At 47.2% G+C, this 18,270-nt stretch overlaps 1 protein-coding gene across 7 annotated transcripts in view; it reads left to right on the top strand.

Annotated features, from left to right (window-relative positions):
• The window catches only part of TMEM245 (transmembrane protein 245), a 267,111-nt gene that overhangs the window by 206,073 nt on the left and 42,768 nt on the right, over positions 1-18,270 (top strand). For 5 of the 7 annotated variants that reach the window (XM_088445733.1, XM_088445734.1, XM_088445736.1 and 2 more), the window contains one exon: positions 3,028-3,128. The exons of the other annotated variants lie outside the window; for them this stretch is intronic. In XM_088445733.1, coding sequence (XP_088301859.1) covers positions 3,028-3,128 — 101 coding nt within the window. The remainder of the gene's footprint in view (positions 1-3,027; positions 3,129-18,270) is intronic. 7 annotated transcript variants of the gene reach the window in all.

Genomic DNA, 18,270 nt, shown 5'->3' with positions numbered 1-18,270 from the left:
CCCATTCACAGCCTAGGAAAAGCGGGCACTTGGAGATGATCTTATCTCCAAGTGCCGGTGTGGCATGTGACAGCGGTGACGTCATTGACCCGGCAATAAGCCAAGTCTGGCCGCCAATCTGGAAGGGATCTTAGTCGCGTCAAACCTGGGATGGACCCATGTACAAAATCTTGGGTGCGACACAGCAATGCAATGTAAAAGGGAAATAAGTAGCTGCGCCTGAAAATGCGTACTTTTTGACCAGCATTAGTTGCATTGTTCCTTGAATTTCACTCATTAACCTGCAGGAATTTTTTTTTAAACTTTAATTTACACTTTATTTTGGGAACCAAACACAAGGTCTGTTTTTTATTTTCCAGATGCACTTGATATAATTATAAGTTTATTCCCCTTCACATGGGCCTCATGAAAAACATATTTTAATTCATGTCCTTGTTTGCGTCTTGCTTCATTTTAATACTTGTTTGTGTTTATACTGTATGTGCTTTTTGAGGTTATCATTTATTCAACAGTACAAACTAAACCACTAGTTACGCTCACGCAGTCTTTTCCATTTAAACTTGTATCTATTCATTGGGCCGAATTCAATTCAGTGCGATGTTGAATAGCCGCGGGAGGGAACTCCCGCAGCTATTCAATTCAACGCACTGTTTGGTCGGGAAGCAGGTAAGTCTGAGAATGCCGGTTCTCGCGACTTAACCTGGGTGTTAAGGCGCGGTAACCGACATTCTCCAACTAAAGTGCTGGGCACGTGGCTGTTAGCTCCGTGCTAAGCCGGCAAACAGCTGCACGCCCAGCACTTTTGTCGGATTTCTCCTTGCATCCCCAGGGGGGTGCGAGAAGAAATCCTTTAGCTGCCCAAACAGCGCAGTGTATTGAATAGCTGCGTGAGCTCCCTCCCGCGGCTATTCAACATCGCACTGAATTGAATTCATCCCATTGACTGTGTTTTACTAGTCCAACATATTGGGCCAAATGTAATAGGCTGAGAGTTTAGAAAATGTGAGAGTTTAGCAGTTGGTTGAGTTTTATCTTCAAAATGGGAAAACATCTGAATGAGATTTTAAATCGTGAGAGTTTTTTAAGTCTAAAAAAAATGCAAGTTCACTGTTACTTTATTTTTGGACACTATTACATTGGCAAAGTTTAAAAAGTGTCAGAAACTCTCACTTTTCTAAACTCTCACCCTGTTACATTAGGCCCATTGTGTTTATACATTACACATTTACTTTTCGCTGTTCCGGTAATAGTTTTTTTTGGGGGGGAAGGGGAGCTTTCCCACTATATGGGTAAATATTCTGTATGTCTAGTAGCATTTTATGCCTAATCTCTAATATTTCATTGTATATATTTTAGTGACTCTATAATAGCACTAACTTGAGTCCATACCTTTTTATTGTTATAATTTAGGTTAGTTTGTGTTACTGTTTTATAACATAAAATGTTATTGTAAGAGGGGAGCTTGCTTATGTTAAAACTAAATTAATTTCACGATTTATTTCTTAATGTAATACATAGGATGGCATTTCATCAAATGATGCTACAATCGTTCAATTGCATCAGTATTCACTCAACGACCATAAGCTCTGCTTGTGCAGTACATACTCCTACAGTACAAAGTGACTGCTATAGAGCTGTGCTACCATTTGCATGGTAGTTGTAAACATGAAGGGTGCTTGCAGATGTAAAAGCCTAGCAATGTCACTGCTGCTGTTGTACATGAACATTGATCATTTCATAGCAATAATTTCTTTGCAAACATTACTTTTTACAATTCAAAAGTGTAGCTATTTAGCATGTGCATGTTTGCATAGACAATTACACCTTTCCCTTTATGGCATGTTCTTTTCCCGAATGTCCCACCATGCCCCTGTAACCTGATGCTCCTATTCTGCTTGCTCGGGTGGGGATATTGCACATTACTAAGTTGCATGTTGTCTTGGTGCAATTTAGTATGTGCGATATTTTCACATGAGTGTATGCACGTGGGCCCACCTGTAACTTGTATCTTTTTGGTTTTTATGCTTTTTTTCTTGTTTTGAATATTGACAGGACATATCACTTTGCACATTATTCCTTTCAGCTGTTGTTTCAATTGCAGATTTTGCCTACTTAGCTTATGCAGTAATTTAATTAGAAATGATTACTTCAACAACAGAGCCGCAACTAGGGTGGGGGGGGGGGGGGGACACTGTAGGTGCACGTGCACTGCTGCACCCGCCACCAGTGTCTTCCAGCCCGGCGCTGCAGGGGGGCTTCAAGTCGAACACCCAGGCGCATGGCTCATTTTCTACAGCGCCAGGGTAACTGGAGGCTGGAGTTCCTCACGGGCACTGTGGGGGAGACGTCATGACGTCTCTCCCATAGTTCCGAGGAGCAGCCGGGCAGACCGGACGTAGGAGCGGAGTTTAAGGCAAGTATTGTGGGTTTTTTTGTGTAAGCTGCACTACAGGGGCATTACTATATGGGCACTACTACAGGGACATTACTATATGGGCACTACTACAGGGGCATTACTATAGGTGCACTACTACAGGGGCATTACTATATGGGCACTACTACAGGCACATTACTATATGGGCACTACTACAGGGACATTACTATAGGTGCACTGATGAATTGCATACTGTTTGTGCAGTATAAGCACATTAGGGACTGTACTGATACCTCCTTGTCCAAATTTGCTACAGTATGTACTATGCGCTTCTCCAGGCTGCTTGCACTGCAACCCTGTCATTGAGTGTTATTGCTTTTGCTTAAGCTACATGTCCCAATGTAATCTTATTTAAATGCTACAATTATGGAGTCATTAACATTCATTATATTATTGTAATTGCTCCATGTCTGTGTTAAAAAGAATAAATGATGGATTTTTTTTTCCTCCACCTATCTAATTAGAACTGGTGAATGTTGTGCATTTTGGAAAATAATAAATATATAATTTTTAAAATGTCTAACTCTTTTATGCTGCTTTTTTGCGATTGGAATGGTTTGGATTGATCTAAATGTTCTGTTCTTGATTTTTAGGGGTGTATTTGATGCTTCCCTAAAAATGGCTTGCTTCTATGGATTATATACATGGCTTACTCATACAGTCTTCGGGATAAACATTGTGTTTATACCTTCTGGTAAGACATGTTCATGTACTAATATTTTCCCTTACAAATGTGAAGCCACGAGGGCTGATTGAAAAGTACTGAGATTTTTTTTATTTTTTCTTAATCCGATGACTCCACAGGATCTGAACATTTTTATTTTTCAAAGTAGTGTCCTTCACATTCAATACATTTGTTGCAGCGTTTCAACAATGATTCATAGACGTGCAGTGTTTCATAAACCCGAGTGTTTCTCAAGGCAACTCGGGTTGCCTTGAAAAAACTTGTATATGTGAAACGTACATCGGCATAGAAGTAGTTCTCACTACTCTGATGTGTGTCTCCCAGAGCAAATTATTTATTTAATTATTATACCTATCCTCGTTGTACCACAACGCTGTTCAGTCATTAAAAATCTTGATACATATACTTCAATATAACATGTATGTTAGTAGTAATCTAACTATTGATCTTACTGTATTTCGATGTTGCTCAGAATAAATCACCAGTAATTTAACTGGTACATTACTAACACTCTTTAGAGAGTTGAGTACTTAATTTAAGCATTATAATACAGCGCATGTACTAGCAGTGTTTTGTTTTAGAACTAACAGTGCTTAATAGATTTATATCTATATGTGTATACTAGTGACACATGATTCACATTAATGCACTTTGCATGTCATTAGTGTTCTAACGAACACAGTAAACTTAATTGCACTATCACGCTGTTTAAACTAGAACACAGCGTGTTTGTTAAATGCGCACTGTTCAGAACAAACAGCGCTGAATATACAGAGATATACATAGCTAATAGGACATGCACGGTGCATGTCACTGTTGGAGCAAATCGGCAAAGATTTAATTGTTATAACATCTATGCTGTTTAAAGAGTCATGCACTCTATCTATATAATATAGCGCTTTTGTCAGCAGTGTGAGCTAGCTTAGTATAAACAGCGTTTTATAGTTATGTGCATTTATTCAACATAACTTGTAGTTTGTATGTCAGTAAACACATAGCAACTGTATTTACACCTTTGTGTTGCTCAGATTAGAACAGTGTTTTTTACTAGGTGTGCGCTGTTTAGAATAAATAGCGCACAATATACATATATATATGACATAAATTGTGCACGTCTCTAGCACGTGATTCGCATAGACGCAATATATATGTCAGTGGTGACTTAATAGATACATTCACCTTAATCACCCTAACGCGCTGCTTTAGTCAATTATGTTTATTTCATATATTTATTTTACAGTGTGCTGGCCAGCAGAATTAGATATTTATATCAAAATGTACTATATGCCAGCATCACTCCAAGTGACTATTGCGCTACTGAGATCAAACCAGAATGTCTATACTGAGCAGATACAATGATTAGCTCTTCAAGTGCTGTTGGTGAATATACAGCGCTTGACTTATCTAATATAATGTGCATGCTAGCAGCGATATAGCCGATTGAATCCCCGCTATATTATAGTTCTATTTCACTATAGCAATTTATAGGGATATCAGTCTGAGCTAATATTAACAGCTTCTATTTATGACTTTGTTAGCAATTTCTCAATAACCAGAGTCGTTTCAGTACATGATTATCTATACAACAGTGAGACCCATTGGCCAAAGATATGGTAGTATAATTAGATTCAGGGTTACTGAAATTGTAACAATGTTTAATTGCTAGAGAACGGTCATACAGTGGATACTCTTTTGTAGCACATTAGTTACAAGTCACGATTTTGACACACTACCTTACCTGATTTATTTATCCATCTTATCATCAGGATCTTAGTGCAATTTAGATACATAATAACAATGAGGCTCTTAGGATAATTGTATCTATATTACTATTGGGACAATAATGACACACACATTTATTTTATATAATTTTATTACTTTTAATATTTAATTTCTACTTCAGGGTCCATAGGGTATCCACAGGATACCTTGGGGTATAGGTGATGACGTCAGGCATCGGGCACCATAGAGTTAAGTTTTCAGTCCTCCCAGGATAAACTAGGGTCCCCCTCCTATACCCCGCCCCCGAGCCAAGGCATCTCAGTTTAGTTTGGTGCCCGGCCGGAGTCGGATGCACCTGTTGGAGTGGGGGCTAAGAAGAGCCCCTGAAGTTTTCTTCAAGCAGCTGTGGCTGCACATCTGGAAGTACAGCATGGACAGTCAGTCCTGACGTCCATGCTGTCTTCCCTACACCCCCGCCGGTACCAGAACGCCGGTACTGATCCGGGGATGCTGGTAGGCATCTGGGGTCACAGCTAGCGGTGACCCCAGATGTTTTGGACCATGGCCGGAATCAAGGGGGACAGCAAGGTAAGCAGCAGGGTACCGCGGTGGGTCCCCGCTGTTACATGGGCCAGAGTCCCCAGGCAGGGGGCTCCCTGGGGACTGGCTGCAGCATGGAGCCAGGTTCTAACCTGCGCTTCCACTACCCCCCTGGGACAGCAGGGGGGCGGCAGAGCGGTAGCGCTGCTGCATCCCAGGGGTTAAATGCATGCCAGGGGAGCGCGCCTTCCCTGTCTCACAGCCGGCGCCTCCCCCGCTGCACACAGCCCTCTCTGCACACGCTGACTTGTCCTGTGTCAGCGCTCCTCCCCCAGGCCGGCCTCCTCTCTGCTCCTCGGTGGCCATCTTTGGAAGAAGCATGGTGAGCGCTGCTGGACGCTGATTAATGGTGGCATCGTGGTCTGGGTCCCCCTGCATACCTCTCCTCCGTTGGATAAGGTCTGTGTATGCAGCGCTGTGTCCTACCAGGCTCTGAGTCTGTGTAGTTGAGGATCAGCGCTGATAGTGCAGGAATTGATTTCTTTGCATTGTATGTGACCTATGCTAGCGTCTGCTGCCTGTACTTTCATTTTCTATCTGTCAGCATTTAACTGTCCCTGTTCTTTCTGCTAAAGCCCTTGCGGTGCGGTGCTTGCAGGGTGGTCTCACACTATACTAACGAGTATCAGTGAGAGGGGTCACATACTTACCATTATGTCTGAAAGTGATTTTCCTCTCCAGCTTTTATGTACTACATGCAAGGTACCTATAGCGGAGGGGGACGGCAGTGCGGAGGGACTATGTCGAAGGTGTTATTCGTTGACGCGACCGATTACGGTCACGGCTCCGGTACAGGAGCCGCCCTGGGCTTGTTTTGCCAAAGCGCTTACAACCCTCGTGGGCCAGTTAGCTCCGCAGCCTGCCCTCACTCAGATGGGTTTGTCCCAGCAGTCAGTGGTGTCGTCACCCATGCAGGGTTTCCCAAGACAATTGATGGTACCCCACAGTCTCCCCATTTCCCCTCCTCTGGTCTCTCATGAGCCTGCGTGGGTTAATTCGTTAACAAGCTCTGTACAGCAGTTGTCAGAAGTGTTGCAAGGGGAGTCTGTGATGCGGCCGGTGGCGTCTCTGTCTGCTCCTTATGAGGTTGACGACGGGATGTCCGATGATGGGGAGATTCTGGATCTTTCTGACCAGGAACCTCCCCGTCCTAAAGAGTCGGACGCTAGGTCTAAGGTGTATATACCTGGCCTTATTCGTGCAGTCCGTACTGCTTTAGTTATTGAGGATGAGGAGCCTCCGGTATCAAAGTCCAAGTACGCCTTTTTCAAAGATGTTAAAGGAGATACCACAGTGTTTCCTCTTTCGGGGCAATTAGTTGACCACCTGGAGGAAGCGTTGAAAAAGCCAGGCAAACGATATCAGCCTCAAAGGCGTTTAGCAGTGGCGTATCCATTTGCGGACAATTATTTTGCCAAGTGGGAATCCCCGCCTCAGGTGGATTCTCATGTGACACACCTTGTCCGTAGTGCCACATTACGCATGCCATCCATGTCCTCCCTTAAGGATGCTACGGACCGCAAGGTGGAGATCTGCCTGAAGTCCGTCTATTCCCTTGCGGGGGGGGGGGCAGCGCGACCGGCTATGGCCATTTGCTGGGTTGCCCGAGCTATGGAGCGCTGGGCTGATGCGTTGGAGGCGTCCTTCGATTCCGACCGTTCGGCTGAGCAGACGGAGTTGATCGGCAATCTCAGGGATTCGGCCACTTATATCAACGAAGCGGCCTTGGACATTAGTACCCTGGCGTCTCGAATTTCTTCGGCAGCTGTGGCTGCTCGTCGCACCTTGTGGTTGCGATCCTGGAAGACGGACGCTGATTCCAAAAAGGGTTTGGAGGCGTTGCCTTTTAACGGAGAAGTTCTCTTCGGTCCGGACCTGGACAAGATTGTAGCCACGCTGGCGGCAGCTAAAGCGGCATGTCTCCCGTCGGCTAGCTGTTCCTTCTCGTTCAGGTACTCCGTCCTTTCGGTCTTATAGGGCCCAGGGTAGGCCTAAGACACAGTCCTTTCCCCGACCGGCTGGCCCCAAGAAATCGGCCAAGCCCCGGAAACAGGCCTGGAGTACCAGACGTCCGGCCCCTAAGCCAGATGACAAGCTTGCGGCCTGACGGTCCGGGCCTCCCTTTGGGGGATCCCAAAGTGGGAGGCCACCTGCTGCAGTTCGCACGGTGTTGGTCGGTCACCACGACAGACACTTGGGTTCTCGAGGTGGTCTCACACGGGTATGCCCTCTCCTTCCGGCACAGACCCCCGGCTTGATTCTTCACCACGGGTCTACCATCAGACCGGAACAAAGCCATGGAGCTGCGGAAGGTTTTGCACACTATGCTCCAGGCTGGAGTTATAGTGCCTGTTCCATTCTCCCAGAGGGGCCAGGGTTTCTATTCCAATCTCTTTTTGGTGCAGAAACCCAATGGGTCGTTTCGTCCGATTCTCAACCTCAAAGCTCTCAACAAATCTTTGCCATTGCCGAAGTTTCGGATGGAGACCCTACGGTCCATCATTCTGGCGTTGGAACCTGGGGACTACATGGTGTCATTGGACATACAGGACGCTTACCTGCATGTCCCTATTCTTTTGCGCCATCAGCAGTTCCTCAGGTTTGCAATCCGCAGCGACCACTTTCAGATCCGGGCGTTACCTTTTGGCCTGGCGACAGCACCACGTGTTTTCACCAAGGTGATGGCGGCTTCCCTGCGGCTGCAAGGGGTCCGCATGTTGCCGTACTTGGACGACCTTCTCTTAGTGGCAGGATCTCCGGAGCTCCTTCTCCGCCACTTGGACCTGACCATTACGCTACTGCAACGGCACGGCTGGTTGATAAACTGGCAGAAGTCCACCCTGATCCCGTCTCAGCGGATTCTGCACCTCGGAGCCTTATTGGACTCGGGACAGCAAAGGATCTTTGTGACGGGGGAAAAGATCGCTGCCTTACAGTCGAGGGTGCGCAGTTGTCTGCAGAGCCGCCGGGTGTCTCTGCACTCGGCGATGAGGTTACTGGGCTCCATGGTGTCGGTATTCGACATGGTGGAATATGCCCAGTTTCACTCCAGACCTCTGCAGCACCTGATCCTGTCCAAATGGAATGGACTGCCTCAGTCTCTGAAATCCCAGTCGATAGTGCTCACTCCGGAGGTTCGCCTGTCCCTTGCCTGGTGGTTGCAGACGACCCATCTCAACAGGGGTCGTCCGTTCTGGGTGGCAAATTGGGTCCTGTTGACAACGGACGCCAGTCTTCGGGGCTGGGGAGCAGTTTCGGGTCCACACTTGTTCCAGGGCAGTTGGACTCCGGCGGAAGCGGAGCTCCCAATAAACATCTTGGAACTCCGAGCGGTTTTCAATGCTCTCCAGCAGGCACATCGGGTTCTCCAGGGTCGCCCAGTGCAGGTCCAGTCGGACAATGCTACCACCTTGGCCTACTTAAACCGGCAAGGAGGAACCCGAAGTCGGGCTGCTCTCGTAGAGGTGTCTCGGATCCTGGTATGGGCGGAGCGTAATCTTCCGGCCTTATCAGCAGTCTTCATCCCGGGAGTGCTAAACTGGGAGGCGGACTTTCTCAGTCGCCAGGTCGTTCATCCGGGGGAGTGGTCCCTGCACCCGAACATTTTTCAACTGCTGGTGGACAGGTGGGGTCTTCCAGAGATCGACTTCATGGCGTCCCGGCACAACAACAAGTTGTTGGTGTACGGGTCTCGCACAAGAGACGAAGAGGCGTCTCTGGTTGATGCTCTGTCCGTCTGGTGGACGTTCCTGTTTGCTTATCTCTTTCCTCCGTTTCCCTTCTTCCACGGGTAATCCGGAAATTCAAACAGGAAGGAGGGACACTCCTGTTGATAGCTCCCGCATGGCCCAGACGGCACTGGTTCTCAGACCTTCAGGGTCTGTCCGTGGACAGTCCTCTGCGGTTGCCGCTAAGACCGGACCTTCTGTCACAGGGTCCTTGTCTTCACCCGGACCTGACTCGGCTGTCTTTGACGGCGTGGCTGTTGAGACGGCCATGTTAAGGTCCGGGGGGTTTTCCTGCTCTGTAGTGCGGACCATGCTAAGAGCCCGGAAACCGTCTTTCGCGAGAATATACCATCGCGTGTGGCATATGTTCTTCCAGTGGTGTCGCCCGAGAGGTTATGCACCGCGGGAGTTTCGTCTGTCTCGGGTACTCGCCTTCCTACAGGCGGGACTGGACCATGGGCTTCGCCTTGCTTCTTTGAAGGTGCAGGTTTCTGCCCTGTCTGTTTGGTTTCACCGTAGGATTGCTACAATCCCCGATGTACGCACCTTTATGCAGGGCGTTCTGCGTATTCAGCCGCCATTTGTTCCACCTGTGGCGCCTTGGGACTTGGCTGTGGTCCTGAGGGCTCTCCAAGGACCGCCGTTTGAACCACTGGGCTCAGTGGATCTTAAATGGCTAACAGCTAAGACTGTTTTCCTTCTGGCCATAGCTTCGGCCAGACGTGTTTCTGATTTAGGGGCTCTCTCTTGTAGACCCCCTTTCTTGATTTTTCATGGGAACAGGGCAGTGCTACGCACTCGTCCTGAATTTTTTCCCAAAGTTGTTTCCCAGTTTCATGTTAATGAGGAAATAGTTGTTCCGGCTTTTAACTCACCTGGTCTTTCAGTGGGTGAGGCCACTTTGGATGTGGTGCGGGCCTTAAGGACTTATGTTGACTGCACTTCTTCGTTTAGGAAGTCGGACGCCTTGTTTGTCCTCTATGGCTTCCGTAAAAAGGGTTGGCCTGCTTCAAAGCAAACTTTGGCAGCCTGGATCCGTATGGCAATTTCTGAAGCTTATCTTCTTGAAGGCCTGCCGGTTCCTCCTTCTGTGAAGGCTCATTCCACTAGGTCTGTGGGTCCTTTGTGGGCAGCTCGACATGGTGCCTCTGCAGTCCAGATCTGCAAGGCTGCTACGTGGTCCTCTGTCCATACCGTCGTGAGGTATTACAGGTTTGACACCTTCGCCTCTCAGGATGCTTCCTTCGGGCGGCGGATTCTCCTTTCAGCACAGGAGCGTCCCCACCCTTAAAGGATACTGCTTTGGGACATCCCCAAGGTATCCTGTGGATACCCTATGGACCCTGAAGTAGAAAATATGAGATATGGTAAGAACTTACCCTTGTTATCTCTATTTCTACGAAGTCCATAGGGTTCCACAGGACTCCCGCCCTGTCGCACCTGTGCTGCAGATGGGCTTTACTCTGGTCACCAGTTTTTCCATCTCCCTCTCCCTCTGGTGAGAATGTGATTCTTGTGTGTGTCCAGATCTTTTTTCTCTCTCTTCCTTCTCCTCCTCCGGCCTATGGCTTGGTAACTAACTGAGATGCTTTGGCTCGAGGGCGGGGTATAGGAGGGGGACCCTAGTGCATCCTGGGAGGACTGAAAACTTAACTCTATGGTGCCCGATGCCTGACTTCATCACCTATACCCCAAGGTATCCTGTGGAATCCTATGGACTTCATAGAAATAGAGATAACAAAGGTAAGTTCTTACCATATCTCATATTTTTTTCATATTTCACGTTAGAAGTTTATTTACATTTTTATCTTAATGAATTAAAAGTTATATTTTATACTTATTTTCAGTGCACCAACAAAGAGGACATTTCTTTCTCTTCTTGTCCTTTGTCACATTATGCTGAACCCGTTTGAATGAGATGTCAAGTGAAGACGAAAGTTGGCGTAAAGTTAACCTTCTGTCATTTTACAACATCTCCGCAGCTTTGGCAATGTTGACACTGTATCTGCGGTGGATGGTCTCCCAGAACGCACTTTATCAGCCACTCGCGTATTACCCTCTTTGAAGTGCTTCCACCACTAAAATACTGCAGCACGGCTAATTCTGATCTCTCACTCGTGATGAAACAAAGAAGACTACGGCAGTCCAACCGCTGGTTCAGATACATCGATGTATGAGCTTTACAATAACTATTATAGCGTTGCCACATCTACCCATGGAACAGAAAAACAGGCAGTCTCATTACTTTTCAATCAGCCCTCGTATATATGCATTGCTGTCCTAGTGTATACTGTAGGACACTTTTTGCTGGATACTTTGCAGTAGTACCTTCTGTAATAGGAATGACTAAGGAACATCATGCTCCCTACCATATTTCATACTTATTGCACATGGGACCTGATTCAGACTTGCATGCAAGCCCCATGGTTTGCTTACAAGTCCGATGGTAGGTGGACTGCTCATGCCCTGGAGCCGCAATGCGCATGTGCTGCGACCCCGGTTGCATTGCCCTGGATGTCGAGGCCAGTAAAGGGCGGGTTATGGGCTGTGACAGGGACCATTCCACAAATGGAGGAGTGTCTCCTCGGTTTCTGTTTTGTGGGCGTGCTAAGGCCAGAATCTCTACATCTTCCAACGCAGATTTCCTGGCCCCGGCAGAGGATTTCCATTTCCTATTCTTAAGCTGGGTACACACTAGATGATTTTTTAAACGATTTGTCGTTTCAAACGGATCGGAACAACAAATCGTTCAAATCGTCAAGTGTGTGCGCACTATGCGCGGTCCTGCTTCGGCGTCTGACGCATCCTCAGATCTGAACAAAATGCTCAATCTGAAGATGTGACTGATAGCCCCATACATTTCGATGCGGCAGAGGAACGACTTATCTTGCGTTCGTTCATCAAATCGTGTGGTGTGTATGGCCCGCATGATATGTTTACCATCGCATCTGCCGTCTACCAGGTACACAATTGGTCTACTGTGTACCTGGTTTTAGACTTACTCAGATGGGCGATGACTGACTGCGATGGTGATCCGATGCTGCGTGCAGTGACAGAATAAGTCTTTTTTTTTCTTTTTTTCTTTAGATGCCTCCTGCGTCATAAGCATATTTTAGCACCACTGCTGCGTCCAAAGGCAGGCCCATGGTATTGTAAAGAAAAAAAACAAAAAGGTCGATGACATTATTTTGTACCCACCATACCGTGGGCAGGGCTTCTCTGCGCGCGCGTTCCCGAAAAAGGGCAACCGGGGGAGGGGGCATGTTCTCGCAACATGTCCTCAATTTGTCACTAGTGGGGGCATACCTAGCACTTAGGATCTATTCACCCGGAATCGATCGGAAACCGCAACTTTTCCCACCTGTGGGACACTGCGGCCCGCGGTTGGAGACTGAACAGGGCATGCTGCTTTAGCGGGGGCCGCTATAAGGGCAGGGTGCATTTTGCCACTTTAAAATTGGGCAGGGTATTCCAGTTTTAGCAGTAACACTACCTTAAGCAGTTGTGGAATTAAATTAAAATTTATCTAATATTTAATTTTAGAAGTTCCACTGAACAAGTAATTCCATTTACAAATCTAAAAGAGTGCAATAAAAAAGGAAATAAAACAAAATAAATGATGAATATATAATGTTTTCTTCTTCAGGGTCCATAGAATCTACCTTGAGGTATGTAGTTTGAGAGAGCCATTGCACCAAACAGCTACAGTTTGAAGCTCCCAGCATGCACTGGTCCTCCTTTCTATATACCCTGCCTCCAGCCACAGGCATTCAGTTTTTCGTTTGGTGCACAGCAAGTATCCAGATGAACCTGTTTAGCAGCAGGACTGCCTAGGCAGTCCCAGGCTTTTTTCTTTTATGATTTACCTTAGTTTTTTTTTACTTCTGAGTCAAGCAGTACTAGGTGACAAATAGGACGCAGATACTGCGACTCCATCTATCTCCGCCGATGCCGAAACGCCAGTACCGCTATATGTCCTGGAGATTTTGGCGAGCCTCAGCGAGGCCTGGCTAGCGTCGTTGCTGGGGCCCGGACTGCGATCGAATTCACGGAGATGGCAGATAAGTGATTTCTTGTGAGGGGAATCGTGTGCAACGCCGTCCAGGTCTCCGGTGTAAGAGATGCACCAGAGGCAGCTGTGGGTGAAGGCCTTGTGTAACGTGTACTCACTAAGGTGGCTGGGGCCATATCGTCTGTCGCTGGGTAGTAGATGCACTAGTTAGCGTCTACTACTGTGAGGCCAGCATACTCGTGCCATCAAAATCGCAGCTTAGGGGAGATGGTTACTCCCCCGGGCCACTTCTCCCCCTACCCAGACGCAACTACCTGTATACCTCTCCTCTGGGTCTGGTATATAGCGCTCTATATCGTTCCAATACCCCGGCGGGGCTGGTCAGTTGATTCAGAGTCAGTTTGCAATAGCAAATGTTTGTATTTATGCATTGTATGTGCCTTTCATACTAGCTGCTGTGTATATACTGTATTTTGTTTTTTCAAACTGTCAGTTATACCTATCATTGTGTTTCTCCTCATCCCTCTGAAAGGTGTGTGGGTTTTTTTCAAGTGAGTCACATTGCATTTATACTGTACACCTTATAATGGGCATGTTTGAGGGTATAGGTGGGAAGGGCGAGCCGCCGGTGCTCAAGTCATGTAATTCCTGTTTGGCAGGCCTGTCTGATGGATTTTGTGTAGGATGGATTGTGTAGTGCCTGTTGTAAACAGCCACCTTTCCTATCTGGTACACCTGCACCTACACAAGAGCCATCTTGGGTGGCGTCTTGGTTGTAGGTTTTGTCGCATATGGTGGACATGGTTGCAGCGTTGCGTGCTCCTGCCACGATATTGCCTCCTACTGTGGGATACCCACACCAGTTGTATCCTATGTACATGTCCCCTATGAATCCCTGTTGGTTTGATTCTTCTGCTCACTCTAGTCAGAGTATGTTGCCGTCTATTGCTCCTCAGCAAGTGGTGCAGGCAAATAAACTAGTGGCAGTAAAGAAGCAGGGGCATAAGAGAGGTTCTCATCAGACATTGCCTCAGGATTCTGGCTCAGCCGCCTCATCACACTCTGATACTAAAGAGTTCTGGGTCTTACTCAGTGGAAGAAGACCATTATTCCTCTGTGGATATCCCCTCTCTGGTGAGAGCAGTTAGATCTGTCCTCAGTATAGAGGAAGAGGAGGTGCCGCCGAAAGCTAAGACTCTGGTCTTTAGGCGTCAGAAGGTGGCTAAAGATTATTTTCCTCAGTCTGAATAACTGACAGATCTTATGTCTGAAGCATGGTCTACTCCAAATAAGCATTTCCATACTACAAGGAATTTAACCTCTCGATATCCATTTGCTCAGGGTGAATGTAGCAAATGTGAAATTCCCCCATCAATAGATGCTCACGTGACCAGATTGATCAAGAGCTCTACGTTACCCATTCCTGCAGCATCCTCGTTGAAGGAGGCTACAGATAGAAAACTTGATAACTATTTGAAATCCGAGTTTTCATTAGCTGGAGCTATAACCAGGCCAGCTATGGCTGTAGCCTGGGTATACAAGGATATAGACGAATGGACAAAGTCTCTGGAGGATAGCATGCCTAATGCTACCAGAGAACAGCTGTCTTCCCTCTGTCAGATGCAAGAAGCAGCTATGTATATGGGGGAAGCAGTAATTGACGCAGGTATCTTAGCGTCTAGGGTATCGGCAGCTTCAGTTGCAGCTCAAAAAACCCTTTGGCTGAAAACCTGGAAGGCAGATATAGGTTTCAAGAAAGCCCTGGAATCATTGCCTTTTGTGGGTAAAGTGCTGTTCGGACCAGAGCTGGATGACATAGTGTCTTCTCTGGTGACGTCTAAATCTGTGGGGTTGCCCTCTACGACTACCCTTAAGTATAGTCAGTCAGCTCGGTCCTTTTGCCCACAGGGTAGGGCAAAGGGACAGTCTTCCTCTAGACGGGATAATTCCCACAGGAGACGGCAGACCAAGAAGTCCTGGTCAGCCAAGCGTCCCGCTTCCAAGCTGGGCGGTAAGTCCAAGGCGGGTCTCCCCCTGGGGGGTCTCAGGTATGTAGGCCGACTCCTACAGTTTTCTCAGGCCTGGCATCAGACCACAACAGATGCCTGGGTTCGAAAGGTGGTTGCTCAGGGTTATGCCATCATGCTCCTGAGGCATCCCCCTCAGAGGTTTGTTGGTACAACCCTACCTTTAGACCCGGTCAGGTCTTCGGCCTTCCGGGAGTCTATTGGGCCCTCCTGAGGTCTGGAGTCATAATCCCCTTTCCTGTGATGCAACAGGGAAGGGGTTATTATTCAAATTTGTTTTTGTGTCGGAAACCAAATGGGTCACCGCCCTATTTTGAATCTGAAGTCTCTCGACAGATTCATCCATGTGCCCAAATTCCGAATGGAAACCCTACGGTCAATTATTATTGCAATGGAGCCTGAAGATTTCATGGACTCCCTGGACATCCAGGATGCATATCTGCATGTTCCAATTGCACAATCCCACCAAGGATTGGCGGTAGATCAGCAACATTACAAATTTCAGGTGCTACCCTTCGGGTATTTACCAAAATAATTGCAGTGATGGCGGCTCATCTCAGATGACATGAGTTCAGGATACTGCCATATTTTGACGACCTCCTGATATTAGCACAATCACAGGAGTTGTTACAATGTCCACAGAAAACGGAGTTGCAGATGCACTATGCAATCATTACTGTTCACATTTAAATGTATTTTATAATCAAATATAATTTCAGAGGTAGTTAGCATAACAGTGGCCAATCATATGGGCCTGCCCACCATCGTCAAGGTCACCTCATTGAGCAGGTCCCTAACACTCTGGAGTTCACATCTGGGACGCAGGGCACCCCAAAAGACAACCCAGCCAAAGACCTCCCCAGGACATCACACGAAAAAAAGAGTGACCGTGAAGTGTCATAAAGTATCAGGTGTGTAAAAGTAGCTAATCCGTGTTAAAAATAGTAATAAAGGTAAAAAAAAAATTTGAAAAAATATATGAATATGAAATAGATGATCATTGTCTGCCTACAAGAGCACGGCTGGGTAATAAATTGGAGAAAGTCCTCTCTTTCTCCAACTCAGCGGATAGTGCACTTGGGGGCGCTGCTGGACTCTCTGGGTCAGAGGATTCTTTTACCAGAGGACAAGATTGTCGCACTTCAGTCTCAAATGCGCAGTCTACTCTACAAACACAGTGTGTTGGTTCACCTGGCAATGCAGGTGCTGGGCTCCATGGTATCCATATTCGTATGCCCAGTTCCACTCCACGTCCCTGCAGCAATGGATTCTGTCTCATTGGGATGGTCCATATCATCGATTAAGGTCTCATATGATCCACATCTCGCCAGAGGTTCGGCACTCCCTCATTTGGTGGCTGGAGACGACTCATTTAAACAAAGGTCGTCCATTATGGATCCCAGATTGGATACTCCTCACCACGGATGCAAGTCTGCGAGGATGGGGAGCTTTGACAGGGTGTCGCACCTTTCAGGGAAGGTGGACGACTCAGGAAAGTCACCTTCTGATAAATATCTTGGAGCTTCGTGTAGTGTACAAAGCGCTCAGTCTGGCGCAGGACCTTCTTCACGGCAGGCCTGTCCAGATTCAGTCTGACAACGTGACTACAGTGGCCTACATCAACCATCAAGGAGGCGCACGAAGTCTGGCAGCCATGAGGGAAGTGGCGAACATTCTGCTGTCGGCAGAATGCCATCTCCCAGCAATATTCATCCCAGGAGTCCTCAACTGGGAAGCGGACTTCCTAAGTCATCATGATATACACGCCAGAGAATGGGCTCTTCATCCAGATGTCTTTTAACTCCTGGTGAACAGGTGGGGACTACCAGATGTAGACCTCATGGCGTCACGCCACAAGGTCCCCAGGTACGGCTCCAGAACGAGGGACCCCTCCCCTGCCTTTGTGGATGCTCTAGCGGTGAGGTGGAACTTCAGGTTTGCATGCCTGTTTCCTCCGATATCCCTCCTCCCAAGAGTCATCAGAAAGGACAAGCAGGAAGGTGGCAGGTTAATACTAATAGCTCCTGCCTGGCCCAGGAGACATTAGTTCACCGATCTGAGATGTCTATCCATAGACACTTCCACTGCCTCTATGACCGGATTTGCTAGTGCAGGGTCCCTGCCTATATCTGGATTTACCTCGGCTGGCTTTGATGGTGTGGCTATTGAGGCTTCCATCTTAAATGTCAAAGGTTTCTCTGCTTCTGTGATCCAGGCGATGATGAGGGCAAGGAAGCTTGCTTCAGCTCCCATCTATCACAGGATTTGGCATTCATATTTTCATTGGTGTTCCCAAACAAAATATGACTCTAAGGTCTTCAAGGTTTCAAGAGTTCTTGCTTTTCTGCAGGCTGGCTTAAACTTAGGTCTGCCCCTGGCTACCTTGAGGGTTCAGGTTTCTGCTTTGTCAGTTTTGTTCGAGCGCAGAATTGCGCCCCTGGCAGATGTAAGAACATTTTTGCAGGGGGTCCTACGACTGCAACCTCCGTTTGTCCCTCCGGTGGCACCATGGGATTTATCCTTGGTTCTCATGGTGCTGCAGGCTTCCCCCTTTGAATCCTTGGATAAGGTGGACTTAAGATGGTTGACAGCCAAGACATTTTTTCTCCTTGCTATCTTCTCAGCTCGTAGAGTTTCTGACTTGGCAGCACTGTCATGTCACTCTCCATATTCGATTTTTCATCAAAATAGAGCTGTCCTTTGTACTAATGTGGGTTACCTTCCGAAGGTAGTATCCCATTTCCATATGAATGAGGAAATTGTAGTCCCAGCTTTTCAGTCTTCAAACGAGTCTACAGGTGAAGATTCCTTGGATGTGGTTCGAGCCCTTCGTATCTATGTGGATCGTACCAGCTCCATCAAGAAATCAGATTCGCTCTTTATGTTATATGGGTTTCACAAACGAGGATGGCCAGCTAACAAACAGACTTTGGCTCGCTGGCTGCGTACGACTATTGCACAAGTCTATATACATGCTGGTCTCCCTGTTTCTAACAAGGTGACAGCACATTCTACTCTGTCTGTCGGACCGTTTTGGGGCGGTTTAACATGGCGCCTCGGCT

The sequence above is a fragment of the Taudactylus pleione genome, unplaced genomic scaffold (genome assembly GCF_031769625.1).
Source record: "Taudactylus pleione unplaced genomic scaffold, aTauple2 ptg000386l, whole genome shotgun sequence".
Taxonomy (NCBI): Eukaryota; Metazoa; Chordata; class Amphibia; order Anura; family Myobatrachidae; genus Taudactylus; species Taudactylus pleione.
Note: the sequence above shows the minus strand (reverse complement) of the source record. Positions and strands in the feature narration are given on the sequence as shown.